This window comes from Neopelma chrysocephalum, unplaced genomic scaffold (assembly GCF_003984885.1).
Source record: "Neopelma chrysocephalum unplaced genomic scaffold, ASM398488v2 Primary Assembly neopelma1_24, whole genome shotgun sequence".
NCBI lineage: Eukaryota > Metazoa > Chordata > Aves > Passeriformes > Pipridae > Neopelma > Neopelma chrysocephalum.
Window position 1 is genome coordinate 32574675 of NW_020897693.1, and position 22697 is coordinate 32597371.

The 22697-nt window shown below is 35.7% G+C and overlaps 1 protein-coding gene across 9 annotated transcripts in view; it reads left to right on the forward strand.

Annotated features, from left to right (window-relative positions):
- Positions 1–22697, forward strand: part of MIPOL1 (mirror-image polydactyly 1) — a 195361-nt gene that overhangs the window by 67637 nt on the left and 105027 nt on the right. For all 9 annotated transcript variants that reach the window (XM_027671033.1, XM_027671016.1, XM_027671025.1 and 6 more), the window contains one exon: positions 19246–19353. In XM_027671033.1, coding sequence (XP_027526834.1) covers positions 19246–19353 — 108 coding nt within the window. The remainder of the gene's footprint in view (positions 1–19245; positions 19354–22697) is intronic.

Below are 22697 nucleotides of genomic sequence, written 5' to 3' on the forward strand. Positions count from 1 at the left end.
TTTCAACCTGTGTTGCTCACTTGCTGATTCCTTGGGAATTCATACCATACTTGAATTATTAGTAGTCTTTTGTTAACATTGCAATAGCAGTAGTTATTACAGTGCTAACAGCAAGAACAATAGGAGAGGGATTCCTACATTAGACCACAAAGGGACTAGGTATAATTCAGGGGATATATATGCTTAGCATAACAAATGCAAATTATTGGAAGTTAGATCTGGGGTTGCCTCAGGCATTCATAACATCTGCAAGTTAAAATCTTTTCATTTTTGGTGGAACTGGCATCAAATATGAGGGGGGGAATTGATGAGAACAGGCTGAGACAAAGCAGAAATAGAGTAAATCATTATCATGGTGTGGCTGTCCTCTGGAAAATGCATTTTTAAAGTTGAGAGGTCACTGCTTCATGACACAAAGTGTGAACACTGGATTGCTCTGGTCCTACTTGCTGTTGTGTGGTGCTAGAGACAGCAGTGTCATTTGAGTGACTACCATAACCAGTTCCATATGGCAGAGAACTACTATTGTACAGTAACAAGGGTTTGGACTGACTGTGTTTAACAAAGCTACATCTGTTACTTTTCTCTATGATTTTCTTCACAATATCCTGGTGTTTGACAATTGAGCACAGTGAATATAATTAGGATCTAGCTTTTGGGGTTTTACTTACAGGATTTCTAATTTTTCTGAGTGAGAAACAATAACACAAAAGCCTTCACAATTCAAACATGTTTTGATTTCAAGTGAAGGATAGATTACATTGCTAGAGAATGGACATTCTACAAACTGTACATTTCTTATAAATACAGAATACTTCTAAGTAGTCTTTTAAATGCAGTTTTATAATGGTTTTTCTGGAAGGTATATTACTAAGGTGCATTTAACTGAACTGTTGTTGCAGCATACTCGACAATTAGCTAGTTTGGATTCTTCTACTTGAATTTTTCTTGCATTATTTTTTTATTCTTCAAATAATGGAGAGCACTGTCCATATCTTGGAAAGGTCATGAAAATGTGGGTTTTTTGAGCTGTAACACCCAAGAACCTCTGCATATTTTTTTAGATTTCCAATGTGAATGTTATTTCTTACTATGAAGCAGATAGAGGCACTTCTATCACTGTATTGAGCTGTGCATGTGTATGTAATCTTAGATCTTTCACTAGATTGCTGAGCAAATATGCAAACTACTTTATGTGTGAAAACAATGAAATGGTATAAACTCAAATATTTAATGCTACTTTTAGTATGTATTTTCAAGTGAATAATAAACAAATAACTAAAGCATGGCTAAACATTGACATCCACCTTCTCCTGTACCAACCCCCTTAGAAAAACAAACTCAACTGTTTGGTTGTATTTGCTAAGATATGTTTGTTAGTGAACAGATATTGTGCGATATTGAGAATCTTGAAAGAAAAATGGAGAAATATACTGACTGTTATGAGAAATTAAACATCATTTCCTCGTCTGTAATGTTTGGTTTTGTCTTAACCCATTCAAGGAAAAAACTTACTTTTCCAGTTGACTGAAATACACTTTTACCTTTCTTCTAAAATCTTTCTTGCTTGAGTAATCCAATTAGTGACAGACATTTAGTATGGCACAGTCACATTGTGTGATTTTCATAAAATACTCTAAAGAAATGGTTTCCAGCAGGAGGCAATACAGTACAATGTCTCAGCCAGCTGTTAGCCACATCACACCTTATGGACAGGAATGTTAATATCATTACAGGGTTGGCAGCTGAAGACTTGGGTAAGTCATTACAATTCCTTTTCTTCTGGTTTAAAGAAGAAAGGAGATCTTTTAATTGGTACAGCTTGAAGAAAGTGATTTTTTTAAAGTTCATTAAGAGATTAGGAGATTGTATGTTTGATATGTTTTCAGGCCTAACTAATTCTGTAAAGGTGGGGGTGTTTAATTCTGTCAGTTCTATACAGAGTTTTAAATATTAAGGATGTATAATTTGTTGTTAAGGAAAAGCACTGGTTTCATGGCTGGCAAAGTATGTCATCTCTGATCTTGAAGCAATAACATAACTGGCAAGCAAACCTGGTTTTACAGCTCTGAATAGTTTGATCACATCCTGTTGTGCAGGAACATGCTTATGACTGTTCATGTAAAAATTGGCATGCACCCAGTTGCTCATCTGAAGCAAGTTTAAGTACCCTTCTCCATTTTGAGGCACTGTTCGGCAGCAGACAGCACTTTATCATCGTTGAAAACAATGACGAGGTGCACTGTGCTTGACTGCCCATCATTATCAGTTTCGACTAATGACTAATAACTAATAAATGTCTTCACTTGTAACAAGCCAGCTTCTTGCTTTTTTTTATATTCTGCTAAAGCAATTTTCCTCCTTCTACACCGAGTAACGTCTTAGAGCTCTGTGTTATCTGTGATTCACAGGCATTCTCAGCACACATGAGTGAACAAGTCTTCTTGAGTTAATAAACCCAAGAGCTGTATGAAGTGTAAGACAACAAAAGCATATGTAAATGGAAAAAGATTGGGCCCTTAATTGAGTAATACTCAGGTGACAGGTTGCAGTGCCTCATGACTTATCTCAGGATAGAGGTGGTGCCTTTGCAACCCAAACCACAGTTAGGGGTGTTATTTTTAGTAACTTGAATATTAACAGTTCGGTTTTATACTCTGTGTGTTGATACCCTTTGACACTGCCTGGTGAAAGATACTAATCAAGTTCTTGGCTACCAGAAGCACATCTGATGATGTCCTCCTAGCTGCTCTGTCAAGATGCTTACCCTACTTTTCCCATTGACACTGATATTTGGGAACAGGAAAAGAAGAGATAGGACACTGTATTCACAGTTGTTCATGAACCAGGCAGCTGCTGCTGGGTATGGATGATTTTGGTCATGGGCTTATTTGAGGAGGAAAGTAAAGGTAAAGGGGATGTTTATTGTACTTTGAGGATCCAAGGACCATGTTGATTCATTGTAATGGCTGGTTTCCATTGGTCAGGCAACAGCAAGTTGAACAGCAGATGAATGGGTATGCAGAAATTACTTGCCAGCAAAAGAGAGAGGACATCTGTTTGCAAGTTGCCCCTTTTGCCCTGCGAATTGAGTCCAGGTCCTGAAAGAAAGCAGTAGAGATATGGAATAAGATACAGAGTAAATAATTATTTGAGATTTAACATTAAAAGTTGCACTGTGACTGCAGGGAGTAAAGAAATGGGAGTTGATAAAATGATTGTCAGTTTTGTTGGGATTCACATCAGTGGCCTCAGGTAAACCTCGCAGACATCTCTTGTTTGGAGGTACTGCTGAGTAAAAGGGATCCTGAAAGAAGGTTACAAATAACCAAGTTATATAAGCAATGGTTGTGATTAGCAATATTAGTTTTCTGTTTGATTGTGTTGCACTAGAACAGTGCTTTAAAAGTTATGTTTCATTTCCTCTGTACCTAAATAAAGATAATCTTTTGAAAGTTTGACTAAATCCATGTTTTAGGAAGTCCATGTTATACTAAAAATGTTTAAGTCCATGTTTTCTTTGCTTCTTCTCAGAATAAACCAACTGAATCTCACCAAGTGCCAAACTGAGCCAGTGATTGCTGTATTTGGGACGCATGGAATAAAACTATTGGGAATGATGCTGAAGAGCATCAAAAATGTTTTGCATCTCAGAAAAGGGCAGGTTCTTCACTACTTGGATGCTTACTTTTTCTAAAAATAAACTCAATTTGAAAATTTATAATAATTCTTTACTTTCTCAGATGATTAGGTATGCTCTGACTCTGTGTTGGATATACTTGTGCTAGCTGTAGCATGAATATTTTCCAGAAGAATACTCAGTTATATATTTGGCTACATTTAGAAGATCATGAGTATTATTTCTTCTGAAGTAGGAACTTTAGTCCACTGGAGACTGAAATAGAGAGGAAACTGGCCAAACAGAATCCTCCTGATGTCTTACATTGGGTTTTCTGATTTATGTAGAATGTTCTCCAAAAGAGTAGCAGCTATTTAATCTTCTGCCATAGTGCTCTGTTTAATTTGATCACGGTGTGTAATTCTTAGTTTTCTAAGCATTAAGAAATCTGAGAACTGGTGAGATGGTCAAAGAGGATGGTAGGAGAAGGTTTGGGGACACTACAAATCCATGTTTGTAGTGTCAGTTTGTCTCTCAGATTGATGTAGCAGAGGTTGTGATTTCTCTGTAGGTAGGTATCTATTAATAGGACGTGAAACTCTCTTTGGTTTCACTGAAGTTAGAATTTCACTAGATAAAGCAAATATTTTGCAACTTATTCCTTAGTTTAGACTGCAACAGAGCTTTGATTTCATGAGGTCTTGTAGTTTTTGAGTCAATATTTTCTGCAGTTCTGATGGTAGGTCATTAGTAGAGGTAGAGGAGGATCTGAAATTACCCTAAGGAGCTCTTATACTGAACTTTTATATTTATTCCATGAATGCTAAGTATGAGTAAATATGTAAATGTTAATGCAGTGTTTCCTTGAAGAGAGGGATTATGGTTAGTCTTTTTGAGCTTTTGAAGTAAAATTTTAATTGATACTACATTTCTTCTTTTTACTGCCATAAGGTTTTGACTGAATGATGCCCTGAGACACATCATTGTTTGCATTGTTAAATCACCTGTTGTTCCTCTGCAAACAGTGTGTTGTGCAGAATTCAGAAAATACATGTCTGCATAGTATTTGAGGGAATGATCAAGCTTGATGTGTTTAATTGTAAACTTTAATGAATTTCCAGTTGAACATTCATCTTCACTACCTAGACACTCCTCACCCCTTTGAAAATGACAGTAAATTTGCATGCCAGCTTGTTCCATTAATTGCCGTTTGACTCATCTGTCATGGTGCTAAGCTTTAGATTCACATAGCTTAGACTTCCAAACCAATTTCTGGAATTAATTTAAATATTTAATGTCAAAACCCTAGGATGAAAGAGACCAAAAATGTTTTGTATGCTTATTGATCACCTGTTTCAGTAGCAGCAACCCATAGAGGAAATTTCTAATGTGATAGAAGCAGAATTCAAATAGTATTCCCTCTGAAGAGGAGACTGGATCACTGTGCATGCAGTAAGGTCTAAAGGTACCAAATCTATTGTAGAGGTACCTTGAATAAGTTTTCCACAATACTTGACACTTCACATTTACAAGTTAGGTACTGAGTGTTGAATCAGATTTCAGTTTGCTTACTGCTGGATAAAACGTTGGATTTTCTTAAAAATTGAAAAAAATAAAATGCAACTGTGTACTTTGTATGAAAAGCTGGTTTCCTTAGGCAACTTACTGAGGTAACTTTATGAAAAATTGCTTCGTTATTTTGGATACACAGATGAGTTTGCATAAAAATTCTTTTGATAGATTTTTGTGTTTCATACTTATAATTAATGTGAAGTCTGAAAATGTTAATATGCCTGACATATGTGTTCACTTGCTTTTCCCCACTTCACACTTCTTGAATGTACATATTTGCAGGTTTGTGATTTATTATGTCTCTATTAGCAAGTAGTGTGAACAAATAGTAGTGGATCTGGAGTATGAAATAGTTCTCAGCATCCGACATCTATATTAACCCCTTGGAAAGGTGGGCTGTTCCTTTTTTGTTATTGTTGGGTTGGGTTGGTTTTTTTGTTTGTCTGTTTTTTTACATTGGACTAGCTGTAGTCAAGTCCTGTGGACTGAATATTTGTGTCAGAGTGCACCAGGACAAAAAGAATCCAGTTCGTGTTCTCAGATAGCACTTAATGGGACAGAACGAAGAAGCATAGTAAGTACAGAGAGGTGAGAGAATTGCGAGGTAGCATGCAAATTGTGTACCTGAAATTAAGGATAAAGTGAGATGATTTCAAGAAGGAGAATCAGATATAATAAAAGAAGTAGGGAAATAAAAGCTATCAATGTTCTTGGAGAAAGTATTCTAGTATGTTTGTATTCAGACTTTTTCCTCTGAAAATTATTACACTACTTTATATTCAGACTTTTCTGATGAAGATTTTCGTCCTGTCCTCGAGATATAAATGAACTTGGTTCCTTCGAGGAGAAATAGGTTTCAAACTAGTAGCACAGATTACAAAGAAAATGACATAGAAAATGTGAAGTTTGGATTTAATTGTGCAGTGGAGATATCTTCAAAGAACAGCCACCAAACTATATTGCTGATCATGCCACTTCACAACATCACTAATTGACTAAGAATATTGTGAGATATGGAGCTAAGAAGAATGAATGGAGCTACTTTTTGTTGACTTAATTTATTTTTTTCCAGAGTCCCTAAAATGAAATATTGACCTCTTTTCCAGCATTGCAATACCCTCCACAGTCATCTTTACTATTCAGCATGTGCGTTAAGCAGTAAAGAGAGGAGATGAGTAAGGAAGTTTAGGTCTGGCAGTAACAAGGGAAGGAAAAATTGTGATGATGATAAGCTGATTATTCATTTTCAACAGAATAGTAGATGATTATGACTGAAATATGGGCCTTAAAAAATTTTTTGTTAGTTCCATTTATTTCTAGATTTTTAATTGTTTCAAATGAACAGGTAGCAATTACAACAACAGCAATTTTCCCTCTGGCTTTGGTCTTGTGATCTTTTTTTTTTTGGTTGTGAAGCTATTAATCAAATTTTGCAAGTCCTTAGGCTGGATGAGGTTATTTTACATATTGTGGTCTAAAGCCTCTAATGGTCCTGACAAAAAAAAAGGAACACGAAAATCTGTCAATATTCTCTTTATGAAATAGAGATTTCACAGTAGCATTAACTTATCTATGTCTGGTTCACCAAGTATGCCTACTTTTGTTTGTTGTATGGCTTTACTGTTTTGTGCTTCAGATTGTGAGTATCTAGGATTTAGCCTCTTTTCCATGTTCTGTTTATTCACTGTTAATTATTTTTCAAGCTGAGTTGCTTGAGAACAAGAAAAATTTAGCTTCCATTACCCTCTATTGCAAATGAAGGACAGGCTTTCCTATTGTAATCTGCATGTGATTCTAAGATGCTGTTGTCAGGGAACTTTTTAATGCTTTCTGTTGTTAATGCTTTGTTGTCATTCTTTTCAGTGATGTTTTTGATTTATTGTTGAATATGAAGCACAAAATATCATTCTGGTTTATAGTTTACTTTCGTATTGAAAATATTTTTTTAAATTACACAATTCAAATACGTAGAAATACTTAAAGACCCTTAAGAAGCTGTGATTATTTTAAAAGTATAATACTTGTAGCTATAACAAAAAAAATTACTGTGGCTGAAGAACAGTATTAAATCATACAAGTATGACAACTTTTTGCGGTTCTGGAATTATTAGAAATACAGATTACAGTGGCTAACTACAGGGTCTTTCATTGGTGTAATGTACTGATGCAGGGTAATGGACAGTAGTGCTTATGAATGTATATTTTATATTGTCGATAGCATAGAATTGATAACTATCTTTTGAGAGAGGAGGAAATTTTAACATTATCTCTAATTAATGAATTAGCAGCTATAAACATGTAAATCTAAGTATATTAACCAAAGTTGTGCAGCAGTTACTGGTCATCTTTCTGTATTGCTTATTTCTTAATTAGCTGTAACACCTTTATCTGCTGTTGGCAGAAGTATTACCAAAGTTTAGATAAACCCCAAAAAACAGAGTAAAGAGAAGAATTCCTATGAATACTTTGCTCCTAGTTGTCTCATGAGATGACTTGTTCAATAGGTAAGATTTCCTTCCAAATCGTGTTGTAATCGTGATGAGGAATTTCATATCTCAGATATTGTATTACAGATCCCAGCGATGTTAGGAAAACAATAGTTTTGCCTGAAAGTGCTCTGCTGGGTTATGTTCAGGACAGGAGTGAACACGAGGCCTCTCTGTGAGGTTAACTCCTTCATCATGTGTAGCTTTAAGACAAAGTTTTCTTCTTTAATCTGCAGGTGTTTTTTCAGCTTCATTGCTTGGGGTCCCATTCACAATCAAAATGTTAGAATTTCAACCGTATCTGAAAAATGAGTCCTGAAAATCTCAATTTGAAAAGGAGAGCATCCAGTGCCAGTCTCCAAGAAGAAAAAGCAAAATCATTGTTAATCTCTTGTGCTAAATAGTCACATCAGCCTGCTTTCTGCTGCAGAGATAGCCAGCAGCTGTGTGTCTCCTTACATATTCTCTTTATGTCATGTACAGTGTCTTCTGTGGTATCCAGACTCTTCTCAGCAGTAGTCGTGCATTTTACCCATTTTGTTTGTTTTGGCAGGCAGACCCATCACTTTGCTTTCACAAGTTGTCATAACATTCTTCTATCTTTGTGTTTTTCTTAATTTTTTTTCTCCTTAGGGTGTCCTACGCTCTGTACATGAGGGATAGAATTGCCAGGAGGAGAGAGAACAGTGTTGGTAATTGCACGTGTTAAAGGCAGCTGATTTTAGGTTTAAGCATTTCTGCTTTCCCGTAACATATCTGAAAGCTGTTAGGTGGCTGTTAATTCAGAGCTGCAAGGGTCAGTCCACTTGAGAAGGGTGCATCTATTTGGGTAGCTTGTCACATTGATCTCTGTAAAACACCTCAGTGAAGCTAAAGCTAATTTTACAGAGGTAAAATCTTCAGATTGAACCACTTATTCATGTACCAAAAATCATACAGATGTTTCTGTATTCTGAGCAATACATAATTTCTAGATGTGTGGGTGTGTTTTAGTTTTGCAGAACTTTTGTTTACTTTCTTAAACTTTTCTTTGTGGGGTGCCTTTGTCTTCTATGCATGATTTATTTTACGCTTTTGCAAAGCTGATTTATTTCTTGATTTTTTAAAGATCTTTTTATTCTACTTTTCGGTGCATATAAACGAATTGGAAAACATGTCTGAAATACAATTTGATATATTTGCTGTTACCTAGATCTCTGTATTGATGAGGCAAAAACTGATTTCACAATAACATTTGAAGATTTATAATTAGTTACTCCATTTTCACGCCTGTTCTCAGACAGTTAAAACACTGACATTAATATTGCTTTCAGATAGTTATGTTCTTTAGTCTCAAAGTTTTCTAAAAACCCATGGAGAAAGAGCAAATACTACAGATTCAGATCATTTATTCAAAAAGCGTTTCTTGCCCCTTACATATCTGCAGAGGTTTTTGCTTTTACCTATGTGAAGGCTGTTTTAGTTTGTGATAACCTCTAGTTTAAAGTAGCTTTTATTACATATTAAAGAAGTTCTGTCTGGACATATTATACACAAGAAAAAATTGAAGAACTGCCACTTAAGCAACCATGGCTCAATTGAGAGTACAAAATTTATAGGGACAAACAGATAGTGGGTAGTACAAGGAACACCTGCAATCCCATGATTGCAATATCTGAATAAATAGATTTTTAAACTCTGGCATCTATATAGTGATCCATGATACTGTTTTCTTGAAAATGTGATGATATTTAAAGATGGACCAGAAGTATTCCTGTCCTTTTGTGCAGTAAATGCCAACTTAATGTTTCGGCAATAGCTTTGTTTGCATATGGATTTTACAAAAATCCATTGAAGATTATTTGAAAACCAGCTCATTAGAATGACAGATTGCTTACCAAATTTTGTTTTCTTGTCAACTAATATTGGTTACATTCAATTAAACAAGGTTACACTTTTTATCTAAAAACATACCTCTGTCAGCAGCTGAGTGCCTTGCTTATATCTGCAAATCAGATTCCTAATTTCTAGTTCTTTTTGAAGATTAAGCTATGAATGGTTCTAAAATTTCTCCTTTTCATACACCTTTCACACTTTCACTACCTCTATTCCATTATATATATTGTTGGAGAACCAACACTGGGGATTATTCGGTGGGGGTGAGGGAAAGGCTTTAAACAAAAGCAATTGTCAGCTTTCTGTCATGTTGTGTCAGATGTTTGACAAGCTGTCTCTTGGCCATAGGCCATCTGATTGTAATGGAGCTGACTACTCTTCTGAGGAACCAGCGAAACATGTGGCCACAGGAAGCAAAAGCTCCATGTCATTTGGTCAAGTCAGTAAAGCAAAGGTTTTGGGTGTAGTAATCAAGTTCTGACATGATCTCATCAGTTGATTAAGATTCTTAAACTTTCTCTGCTAGTTTCTCATCCCATAAAACAAGAAATTCCTATTTACTAAACTGATTTAAGTGTTGGAAAAAGTGATTAGTCAATGTTTACCAGGAGTTATAACATAATTAAATATAAGAAGAGTTATTGAGAAGAATCGCATAATAAAGAGAATATGTATGGGAACAAGATGAAGCGAAAATGTAGACAAAAATGAGATAGTGCAGTGGAGTGAACCTTACACAGGCCAAGATGAGAATTGAGAATTAGAGTATATGTATGTTCATTTATTTTACCATGCAAAAAACAGAAGGAAAGATGCTGCATTTGAAGGCAGGAGAGACTAAAGAAATCGGAGGGGAAAGACTTGTGTTTCCTCCTTTCAGCAGTGAAAGAGGATAAATAAAATAAGAAATAAAATAGTTATTAAAAAATATAGTTCATGGCATCTGAAATTTGTGTTCCTTCCTTTTTTTAGGAATACATGGACTTTGACCAAAGCTGCCTTGCAAAATAGTGAATGAGTATGTGGGAGTTGCATTGATTTGGAAAACACATCCTAAGACCATAACTAAAAGAAGATCAGACTAGTATTTTAATATTCAGATGCTCTGACTTGCTTCTTTGGGACGTTTCTTGCAGTGCGACTTAGTACTTAACCAGGGTAGAAAGTGTTTCAGATAATCTGCAGGGTATTTAAGTCCCAGTTCTTGTGTAAGTCATATATTAATACATGTTATACTTTAATGGCAAATTTATTCCAAGGCCTCTTGGGTGTTATGTAATTTTATTCTTTAAATGTTTTTAAAGATGTTGAGGTTAGTTACTCTGAATTATTTTCTATGTGGATGTTTCTATATGGAAATCATCTCTTGTATCTGGATGCTGGACCTGCTGCTGGGCATTGAAACTAAAACTGATCCTAGTCTATGTATTATTGTAATTGCAGACCTTTATTCAATGACTTAGAATTTATCTAATAAAGACTTCCTTTTTTAGTATTTTGTCATTGTTTTAAAAAGAGAATTTTCACTTGAGTGCTTTTTCCATCTTATGGTAAAATTTTAATTAATATTTTCCATTTGCTGAATTATTTGGGGGTATTCGTAATTTCCTTTGCTTTTGAATATCACACATTCATAAGCAAATTCTAAGTTCATTGTACAGTGGCAGTGTCTAGTGTTTCTAAAACTTTGCAGTGGAATGTGATTGTGAGCAGGCATACTACTTTTGTACTACTCGTCTGCTTACATGCTTAGTTTATACATTATTTATTAGACTTACAGGCATGAAATTAAAAAATTAAATTAATAATGTGACTTCCATGTAAAACAGAAATCGCTTATTTATATATGACTGGCAATTAGGAAAAAAACACTCTTAGGTTAGTTGAATGGATTTTGGTTAATTTCAGACCCAGTACAGCCTCACGAATAAATGTTTGACTCCAGGTAACTGGGTTTATATTTTGATTAGAAACAACTCAGAGGTGAGTTTGTTAACTTACATGCAATGAATACAGGAAAATGTGAAGGTGACCCAGTTACGTGGCTTCAAGAGCTCTTGTATTTGTTTGCTCCTGCAGATCGGGAGTCTGCCAGCAGCCCCTGTCAGCAGAGCTGTAGTCACCCAGTGGCACAGCCAGCACAGGAACCCTGCTTGAATGACCTGTGAATCACCTATAGCTCGAGAACTTCGCGTTTTCCTCTCTCTATTTCTTGCACATTTTTTATAATGAGTGTCATTGATTAGGAAAGTCTGTGTGTGCTGAACTCACTGAGAAGTAGATCAGGGTTGTCTTGGTCTTTGAAATATCATCGCTGCAAGGAAGTAAGAATATATAAAGAATGCATTTCGGTGGCATTGTGGAATAGCTGCACATCTAAGGGTCATTAATATGAACCATATAAACAGCTAAACTTTATTGTCTAAATTTTCTGAATGTCTTACTGTGCACTTACAGTTCCTCTAGCTCTAAGCTTGTTTTGCTGCATTTGAAGTGTTCAGAAATAGAGAGGGAAAGGAATGGTAGGAGGAAAATAAGTCATGCCTACACCATATTATCTGCCTTAGTGCTACAGGTTGCAACTGGCTCATAGTGAAAAAGATAACAAAACCGTTTCATTCGTATTTCGATGCATTTCTTTTTGTAGCTTTTTGAAGCAGGACACCATTGCACTGCTGAAAAAAAAGTATTTACATTTAAGTGTTTCTCTGACTAATAGAATATAAATTTTTAAAGATGCATATGTTTCTGAGGCCTAAGCACTACAAAAACACTTCTCATTCTTGAAATCCCAGTAGTTTTAAGCTGCTGGGCATTGTATAAATAATCATTTAAACACATTTGTTGATGGTTTGCCAAAACTTTGAAGAGAAATCATTTCTTTCAGAGTTTAGAAAGCCTTAATTCAAAATTATAATTTAATGGGGAAATGTTGCTAGTGATTATTATGTAGAAACTCATTTATTTCTTTATTTCTTTTAAAATTATTAATTTAGAAGAAAAAGGATAACTTTTATTTAAATAAATGTAAGTGCTTCCAAGCATCTGCAGTTCAAAGTACATAATTCACAGTGACACCAAAGGTTGGTTTGTGTTTTGACTGGATGACTTTGGTATTATTTTTGTCTGCAAAGGAAAGAGTGTACAGCATCCAAGTGGCGCAAGACATTTGCCTCTCTAGAAATTGTGATGAATTTGGGACAAGGGGCAGACTGTTCAAAAAAAAAATATTGAGGGGAGGGGGAGAGGAGTGCTGTCAAAGTGAGAACACTTGCATTCCATTTGGCATCTTTGAACTGGGAGCTAGTCTGAAGTACAGATCATTATAAACAAAGTAAAAAAAGGTGAACAAAATAATCAACTAAGAGAAGAATCAGTTGAATTGGTCTTGTTTGCTTCATGTGGTTTTTTATTGTATTCAGGTTTCAACAGATGATGACTTAAAAATATAATATGTAAAAAGTAGCTTTGTTTCTTCATCTTTGTCATGTTTTATGTCTAGAATAATTATTTATACTTCAGTTGTTTATTGTAGTGAATGTGTGTTAACTGATTTCAAAATCTAGATGCACTTTATCACTTCTGAAAGTATTATGCTGTATAGTAGTAGGATCTCAGTATCCCATAAACTCATCTTTCAGTGGTATTGATGCATTTTCCAACAAGATATGATGTGTCATTTACTTTGCTGATGAGAATTTTGCTTAAAATGCATAAAGGAAGAATGCATGTTGGAAAATAGTTCTGCCGCTCAGATGGACTCCTCATTTCCCATAATTTGGAGGATATAAAACATTTTCCCAAGTTATTCAGTAGGAACTAGGTTATTTTTATTTCACACTACTTCAGTAGTTAAGATCCCAGTTCAGCAAATCTTCATCCATAGAAGTCCACAGAATGTTAAAGTGAAGGCACTGATATGCAATGAAGTCATTATGCACTGGCTGACCCAGAGTAAGTGACTTAGCCCTCACTGTTGATTTTTTTGTGAATTGAATAAAAATATGTTACCTTAAATTTAATTACAGAATTAAGCTATTTGTGAGAGGCTGTGGTAATGTATGAGATCTATTTTGAAACTATGGAGGCCACATAAGACTGACTGGATCAGACCAAAGATCCACCTACCTCGCCACCCTGACCTCACACTGGCAATACCTGGGCTTCAGGAACAGTACAGGAACAGGGCAAGCATATTGCAGTACATCCACCCAGGTACTGTCCCTTTTTTCAGCAAGCTCCTCAGTGGAGTCTTGTGTGTTTATGACAGTGCTGATTCTTAAGGTTGTAAGCATTGCAGGTTTTGATAAGGACTCTAGATGAACAAATGTATTCTTATGAAGCACTATCTTTTTTATGTACTAATTGGATGAGACAATCAAATATAATTCAGAATTCAGGAAAGAACTTTGTGCAGAATTTTGCCTCCTCTTACTACATTTGTTTTATTAGACTTTGACCCTCATACCTGTAATAATAGAGACAAATCAATTCCTTTTTTTTCCCCCTAGTATATAAATGGCATAATGTGTTGACTCTTTTTTTCTCTAGCATATTGCCATAAGTTCAGGAGAGGTTAGTTTGGATTCCTTTTAATGAAAGGCAATGGAAAACATTAAATGCCATATAGTGATATTAAAAGCAAATATAGATGTAACAGGATTAAATAGCCACCAGGACTGCATTTGCAGTAAGGAAATGTTATGGTTTTCTGTTATATTCAGCTTTAACTGTTGCTTCCTGAGCCAGGGAGTGTAACAGTATAGTTCCCTGGGTCAAATCTGTACTGAAATACCAAATGAGAAATTCACCTGACATGACCATCTAGTTCAGTGAGATGAGAGCGAAGGACCCTGGTGTAGCAAAACATTTATGTCTCTTTGAAAGCACATGAACAGCCTGTTGGACCTAAGTAGTGCGGACTTAAACATGCTTCTTCATGAGGCCTCTAGGGATAGATGTTGTCATCATACAAACAAACTACATGGGGACCAAATGGTTGGGGGTGGGGAGTTGTTCTGCTTGATCTTAATGCTTTGCTGTATTCCGTCTTCGTCCCTACTAACATTATTTCTCCAATGGGTTGCAGGTTTTTCTTTACCTTTGTGTGATACCTTTTACTTTCAGAACACTTCACTGAAGAATCATGTTAAATAATGATCAAAAATCTGTGTAGATGTGGCAGGCCCCATAATACCATGTTAACATGTTATAGGTACAAGTTGAAGAAAATGCTGGAAAGCTGACAGCATGTTAAAGATGATTTATTTATACAAGTGCTAAAGTTATGTTTGATATGTTAATGCAACCTCATTTTCTAGTAAAGGCCAAACACTATTAAGTGGTTATCTGCATTGATTTTTCTATCTTCTGAAATACTTGATTCATTGTTAACCATCTTTACTCCTTTTGTGTAACTGGAACTGGAGCTATCTTTTAACAGCCTCTTTCTGGGTGAGCCTCATTGGCTTCTTTCAGTGATATTCTCCTTCTCCACTTCTTGACCTCTTCATCAGTGTTCCCTTTAGCAGGTGCTCCTTTTGCAATTTGTCTGGATTCTCCCTGTGGCGTTCCAACACTCCCAGCTGGAAGGTTACTGAAAGGGGTCAGCACCCACTGCAGCTTGAACTGGTGCCTCTCACAAACATCCTTGTTCTACCTGATGTTCATTAAAAAAAAACTTTAAATTTTAAGATGGGAGGGAAGAATAGACTTGCTGTCTGTCGTCGTTTTCCTGTCTGAATCTCTTCTTAGCCTTTTGGTACTTTACCTGCTTTGCTTTTCATTTTGTGCCTTAGCTGCTTGTGCTGTATTCTGTGCTGGACACAGAGGTATTTGTTTCAAAAGACTGAATGTATTTAGAAGAGTTACATGGTGGAAATATAGTTAAAGAGAAGACTGAGTGCCTGTTGCGGGGAATGGATGATGATGTAATGACAACTGTACAGTTGGGCAGTGATAGCTGCTCAAGGAACACTTGTTGGAGTAGGCTTAACGAGGTTCACTGTCTGTCAAATACATTATCACCTGAGTCAGACTAGCTAAGGTAGGAGACTTTTTGAGGGAAGTATACTCAGAGAAGAGAAAACTATGAGGATTTGAAGGAAGAAAGGAAACCTTTGTCAGGGTTCGGAGAGGGTTTCTTTTGTGTCTTCAGTATTGCCTCTCTGCCTACAGAACTCTGAATGCACACAGTAGACCATGCAATAAAACCAATTCTTAGTGAATTGTTTGTGTGAAAGCTTTATAAAATTATATGTTACTATTTCTGAGGCTTTAGTATCCTTTACTCAGCAAAGTCTTCAGTGTTCTGATCAAGGCATATTCTCTTCGACATGTGTCTACACTGCTCTCATATTCCTTGATGTGCTCAAACTATTGGAGGTAGAGAAGCAGTCTTCTCAGTTAACAGCCTGTGTTTCGTAAATTGTTGAACTCATGGGAGCTTCAAGTTAAGGACGCCATTAAATCTCAGATCAGGTGTTTAGATAGGGTATGTTGCACAAAATATTTTTTCTCTGACTTTAAGAGAATTCTGTTCAAAGTTTTGCCAAGTGTGAGTTTTCACAAGTTTGAGGTAACAGAATTTAGACATTCTTATTTATAGTATTTTAAATTAAACACTTCCTTTAGCTTTCAGCTTTCTTAAAAGGATACATCCAACATTTCCTTTTTGCCAGTACTGAGTTGGATGATGTCTTTTCTTCACTGTGCTCCAAAAAGTATTTTTATATATGTTTTTAGAAGGAAATCCAGTTTCTTACTTGCAGCTGTTGGCATTTTAGAGCCCTGGAGTGAACCAATAAAAACACATGTTCTTTTAAAGAACATCTATTTTTACTGGACCTTGCTAACAACCAGTGACACAGAATTCAAAAAATGTTGGCTCAAATGAATAGAAGGGCTGCATTGTTTTAAATTCTGTTCTTAAAACTTTTCTTTACAGCAAGATTACACTAAAATGTCATGTGCTCTTATTCTTATGAAAAGGAGTGCTTGCTTTTAGAATGCTATTTTAATGTTTTAAAAGTAGGTCAGGTGTCAAAGTTGTAGAGTATAAAATTTTACTAAGACATACACAATGTTGCTGTTTGAGAGTATTATTGCAATGCTTTCACAAACAGGATAATTGAAGATTTTACTCCCTAGACAGCCAAGAATAAATCAGAACATCTTCTTTAAATACATTGGTTTGAATATATTAAAACACTTAGGTGCAATGATCAAATTAGATCACCATTTCTTTCAATGATGCAGTATGCTGATTGAATATGCACTGTTTTTTTCAGATATCAACATTCTTAGTGGAAATGAAAGAGGAATTACAAAATGTTAGCAAATTTGATGTAAATGTAGTCATGTCAAGATTGGCTTGATAAAGAGCCCCATCCATTTTATGTTACTTGTGTTGCATCTTTACTGTACATGCTCTGTGTTCTGCAAGATACTAGAGTCCCGCTGCTGCTGTTTATTTCGCTGTTCTGTCTTCACAGGAGAGAAGTGGAGAGCAGAATTAAGATTGCATCCATGCCTTTTAGCTGTGCAATCTGCACTGTACACAAGATCTTTTTTTGTATGCTGTAGCTAGGTTTGGCTCTAAGCATATTTTCACCTATATTTTGGAGTCAAGAGAATAGCATGATTATAAATTCAAGTGTAAAGGTGAATTGAGATTTTAGTATTTTTAATAATATTTACTGTGAGAAACTGATGCTGTTGTCAAATTTGGGCATTCCAAAATACTGTTTTGAAGAGGATTGTTGGTAAAGCAAAAAAGATGAGTGGTCTGCTGATCCTGCATGATGTAACGTATAGTGTCATAATAATACCTAAAGTGGTAAATTGATTTTTTTAATGGTGTTTAGATCATGTGTGCTAGAGGAAAAGAATCATAACCTGGGTTTAGTTCTTCAATAGTTTTATTAGCATCTTCATGTCTGTGAACACATAATTTTCATGCTGGATATGGAAAAAGAATTACAGCTGGGGGTCTGTGATTTCTGATTTTGTTGTGGGTGTGGGTGTAAAATAAACATAGACATTAGATATCTCACATATGTAAAAATATATATAATCAAATGTATCTTAACATTTTTTCTGTATTTCCCTATCTATGGGAAAGTGTCTTTTCCTCTTTTTCTTGCAAAAAAACCAAAACTGTACATCAAGAAAGTTTACAACACACACTGAGAGAATGCTCTAGGCCAGAGAAATTCACTGCTTTTAAAATAGGTAATGCTAATAGAAATAAGCTCAAATTTCTAACAGAAGTAATTAAATACAAAAACAGATATGTTAATTGAATTTTTAATAGTATTGTTGGGCTTCTACGAATATTTAAAATTTATTCAAATGTAGGAATGGATCATTCTGTTTTATATACTGTGCTGGATGCCTGATGAGCAATACATTTTTAAGGACTTATTTTGTGTTATTTTACTTAGACCTCAATCCATCAGCTTTCTGTTTCACGGATTTTCTTTTTTTAGAGTTTACATCATGTGTCGTTGTCCTATGTCCTGAATTGCTCAGGTTGTATATACGTTGTGTGTATATACATGATGGAAAGTTCAGTTCTGTGTTGTCGACAGTCATTGAGATAGCACAAGAGACTGACATTTCCAGGTCTTTCATTTGAAGCAGCAGTGCTTACATGGGCATTATATCCCAATTCTTATTCCTTTCTTACTAGTGTTTTCAGAAAGTATGTATCAAAATATTTTTATCAATTAGTTGTCTTTTGTTCCAACAGTCTACTAGCTTTGGGCTTTGGTGGTGATATCCAAACTATTTGCTTGTAATATACTGTTGTAAAATGCACCTCCTGGTATTGTGCTTTTCTCTAGTTCTAACAGTTGCTCCCCTGCATCTTCCTGGTATTTCATCTGTTTTGGTTTGCTTTTTTTATGTAAAACAGTTTTTTCATAAGGCAATTAACTGTCCAGTGACATCTAACTACTCTTTCAAACCAAGATAAGTGGGCAAGACCTTTTATGGTTATCATAAGAAACAGAAATATAATTTGACTCACAACTTGCAGATCTTTAAAATAGATGCTCAGGAGACAGCAGTAAGTATATATGTATGTGCACAGAGTAGCAAGTGTTATGTGTATGCATACAGTAGCAAGTGTTAATTTTTTCTTTTTTTCGTAATTAAGTTAAATATTTAAAGAAAACAATCTTAAAACTTCTTTCAGTATGTGGTGTGTGTTGCAGAATTAGAGTAACCCCTTAGTGTAAAAAATACAGGTATAAAAGTTACATGTATATATTCCAATAAAAGACTGGATCCTGGATTTGGAAGGAGGGTCTTCATTTGCTTTGTTTTCTAAAAGCATGCATTCTTACCTTTACTTCCACTTAATACATAAAAGCCAAAATCTAACCATATATTGGCATAACTAGGAGCAGAAATTAAACCCAACATTTCTAAGACTTTTTACAACATTCTGCAAAATGTCTTTATGTGATAGTTGGCTTTTTTGGCATACTATTGGACCAGGAAGAAACTGAATAATTATTCACATTTAAAAAACATAGCTCTAGTACTGTCTGGGATTGTAACTTGCTTTTATCAGATGCTTTCACTACTGCAGAAATGATGATGGGGTGATTTACGTTAATTCTTTTGGCTTGTTGAAAAAAATATGCCCACACTCCTCTACTTAATGGGATTCTTTCCTCGTTGCAGTGCAAACGGCTGGAGCAGGAGCTTCATCATCTGAAAGAGCAGAACCAGACTTCAGCAAACAACACGAGACATCTGACTGCTGAAAACAATCAAGAACGTGCTCTGAAGGTAAATCTCCATTTCTTCTTGCAGGCAAATTAAGGTTGTAAGCCCCTGGTGCCAGCTTTCTGGGCTGCATATATCTGTTGTGTACATTTCGGCAGAAGTGAGCTATGGTGTTTGCCAACAACCCCTTCTTTAAACACAGATACAGCACCCTTCTGTTATGGTTTTATTTTATTTTGCATCTGAATGCACCAAGAAAAAAAATAACATATCATCCAAATTATTGGGCTGGTAATTAACATTAAATTCTTGAGATCTGTCCTTGCAATATTGCATTTTATAAGGTGAAGAAACTGCAACTATTTGCCTCGTGGTACCTTTGCAAAACTAATATTTTAAAGCATGGCTGTTTGATCTGCTCCCGGCAGTGTGTGCTATATTAATAACATTGTTGACCGATACTACTAGTGACCACATAGTTGATACTACTATTTGCAAAAGGGTAGCTAGTTGGAACTGGGAGGAGGAATAATAAGTCTTGTCAATAAGAATAAAAATGAGCAGAGAGGCGGGAGAGGGTCAGAGAAAGGACAGTGTAAAGTGACAGGTTATTGCTGCTTTGAGAAAGGGAAATTGTAATGTCAGTGGAATTGATAGCTACATACTCAGCAATCTCACCACTAGCCAGAATAAGAGACTATGCCAGGTAAGATATGCAAGCATTGTGCACACCTCTTCAACCACTATATTCTTAAAAATCTTTTATGGGTAGTAGAGATACAATACAAATACTGAAGTTACTCTGTTTGTATTGTGTTGTCGTTTTAGAACTGTTTGATTTAGACAGTAAGATCCAAGGATATCTCATTTATAGACAGATTTTCCTCTGCCTCCTTTTCCTGTTTTCTTTGTATTTGGGAAGCATCGTTATTCATACAACAATTTGACTGAAGCAAAGTATAGGAATAAAAGTAAATTCTTGTGTAGTTTGACATTTCTCAGTTAAAAAAAAAGTATAATGAATAAATGGACAGAGGTTGAGTGCCACACAAATGCTGTATATTCCATGGGTTTATAATTGCTATCAGAATCTATGGTGAATATTATAAAATCAGATGTGCAATACAGAAAGCAGATTACTCAATATAGAGGTCATAAGCATTTAGGGCTGCTTCTGACTGCAATAACAGTATATTTTTGAATCTGGTATCACTGAAAGTGCTTGCCAAGCATGCTACTTATTAAATGTAGTATTGTTTTTCATTAATTGCATGCTGACTTGGTTTTTTTGGGTGTCATTGAAAATATTACACACAAAGTCTTTCTATTAGAAAAAAAATGTTTTATTTAAACTACACTTTTTACATTTAATATTGCCTGACATAATGCTTACAGAATAATTGTATTTTCAGAGCAAGAAATGACTTGATAGGTCAGAGTGTTACTAGGATTTCATTCTAAGCCCGATATTGCTCTTCTGGCACCTAATCTTTAAAGAATTTCATTTCTGGCTGTCACAGGCATTTTTTATTTTTCGAAGTTAAAGGTTAATTGGTCATAGTCTTTTAGGGATGAGAGTCTGGGGAGATAAAAAAAGGAATGCTTTTCAATTTTTGGTAAATTTGAACCTTTTTTAATATTGTAGTTCCTTAGAGTTTGTCTCAGTTCATCTTACTGTTGCCTACTGTGAGGACAGATCCATTACAGTATTTTTTAGAGGGCTGATGGGTCAAGTTGTGTTCTTGACCTTGAAAACTTTAAAATGCCCCGGTGAAATATTGATATACAGCATATGAGCCTTCATCCTAACCTAAGCACTCATGTAAATGCAAAGCTCACCCAGTTTTAATCTAGTACAGCCTGGGGAATAGACTATCTGGTAGGGATGAGAGTCATTTCAGTGACTCCCTTAGGAATGGGTCCGTCAGTGCTCTGGACCCGGCTGCAGATGGCTGCCATCAGCAGCACAGCTCCCAGAGGAAGAAATATCCAGCCAGAGCCCCCTGACAGGTCACACACTGCAGGGTCCTGGAATACAACTCCCCTGTGAAACCCTCTTGTTCTTAGCTGTTACCTCCTGCCTCTTGTATGCACTCAGTGGCTATTTTAAGTGCTACATGCAGAGTGCATGTACAGACCCAAGCATCCCGTCCTGTCCCCTCTCCACCACAGAACACCCTTTGGATATCTGACAGTTTTCAGAGAAATAGGACAGGCCATTTGTCTCTGTGATGCAGGGTAAATATCAACACAACTACTATTTTCTCCGTGATCCAGGGAACTACATTTATTTTAACCACCTCCACTGGCAAACTGGGAACTGTGCTATGTGTTATTAACCTGTTCAGCAGAAGGAGTCCAATTATTTTTCTGGGTCTATCCAGGATGGTTTCTGTCAAGAAAGTTTTTTCAAAAAAAAATCTTTAATTTTCCCTGTTCTCTTGAACTTAATTAACGTTGTCTGATTCAGTTTGGCAGAAGGTATATTCTAATGATGAGGAATTTGATCTGCTTTAGATTTTCTTCAGGGAGTAACAGAAGTGTAAACATGAGATATGATGCAGGGATATTTGCGATCTTAAATGGATAAAAATATAGTAATCAGGATCAGCTAGATTAAGGATGGCATATAAGTTTGTGATAAAAGATGAGATCATTACCTCTGTAGGACTCTGAAATACACTTAACAACAAACCCAATGGCTATTATTTCTTCTTTACTTTTTAAAATCATCTAAAGACCCTGAGATTAGCTCAGTTGGTTAAAACTTGATGCTAGTAATGTCAAGGTCATGGGTTCAATCCCCTGTATGGGCCTGTCACTTAAGAGTTGGACTCGATGATCCTTGTGGGTCCTTTCCAACTCAGAATATTCTATGATTCTGCATTCTCTCATAATATTGAGTTGCTTGGAAGTAAAACAGTGTTAGACCAATCCACAGGAAACCTATTTCATCCCACTGACATAGGGTCTAATAAGTAAGATAAAGTGCAAGCTTTCAGATTTGTTTTTAGTTTATTAGCTCACAGGGCTACTGTCCCCTTCTTTGAGGCAGCAGCAGCCCATAGTCAGGACTGAGGCAAAGCAGCAGGGAGACTGTGAGAGAGGTGTAATGGCAGTAAACTGACCAGATCCAGGATCTGGAAATAAGCACTCTTTTGCATACTTTTGTTTTTACACTCCTAGATCCCATGTCGCACCTGAGGATCATGTGACAAATAGAACATATGACACATAAAGCATGCTGTGCACATTATAATGTGCCATTTCATCTTTCTGTGCCATATAACATCTGCACATCTTTGTGTGCTGAAGATAGCTCTTCATAAATAATCTCTGCATACATATTAGTAGTATGTGATTTAAAATTTCCATATTTAATATATTTATTGCATAGAACATTCCTT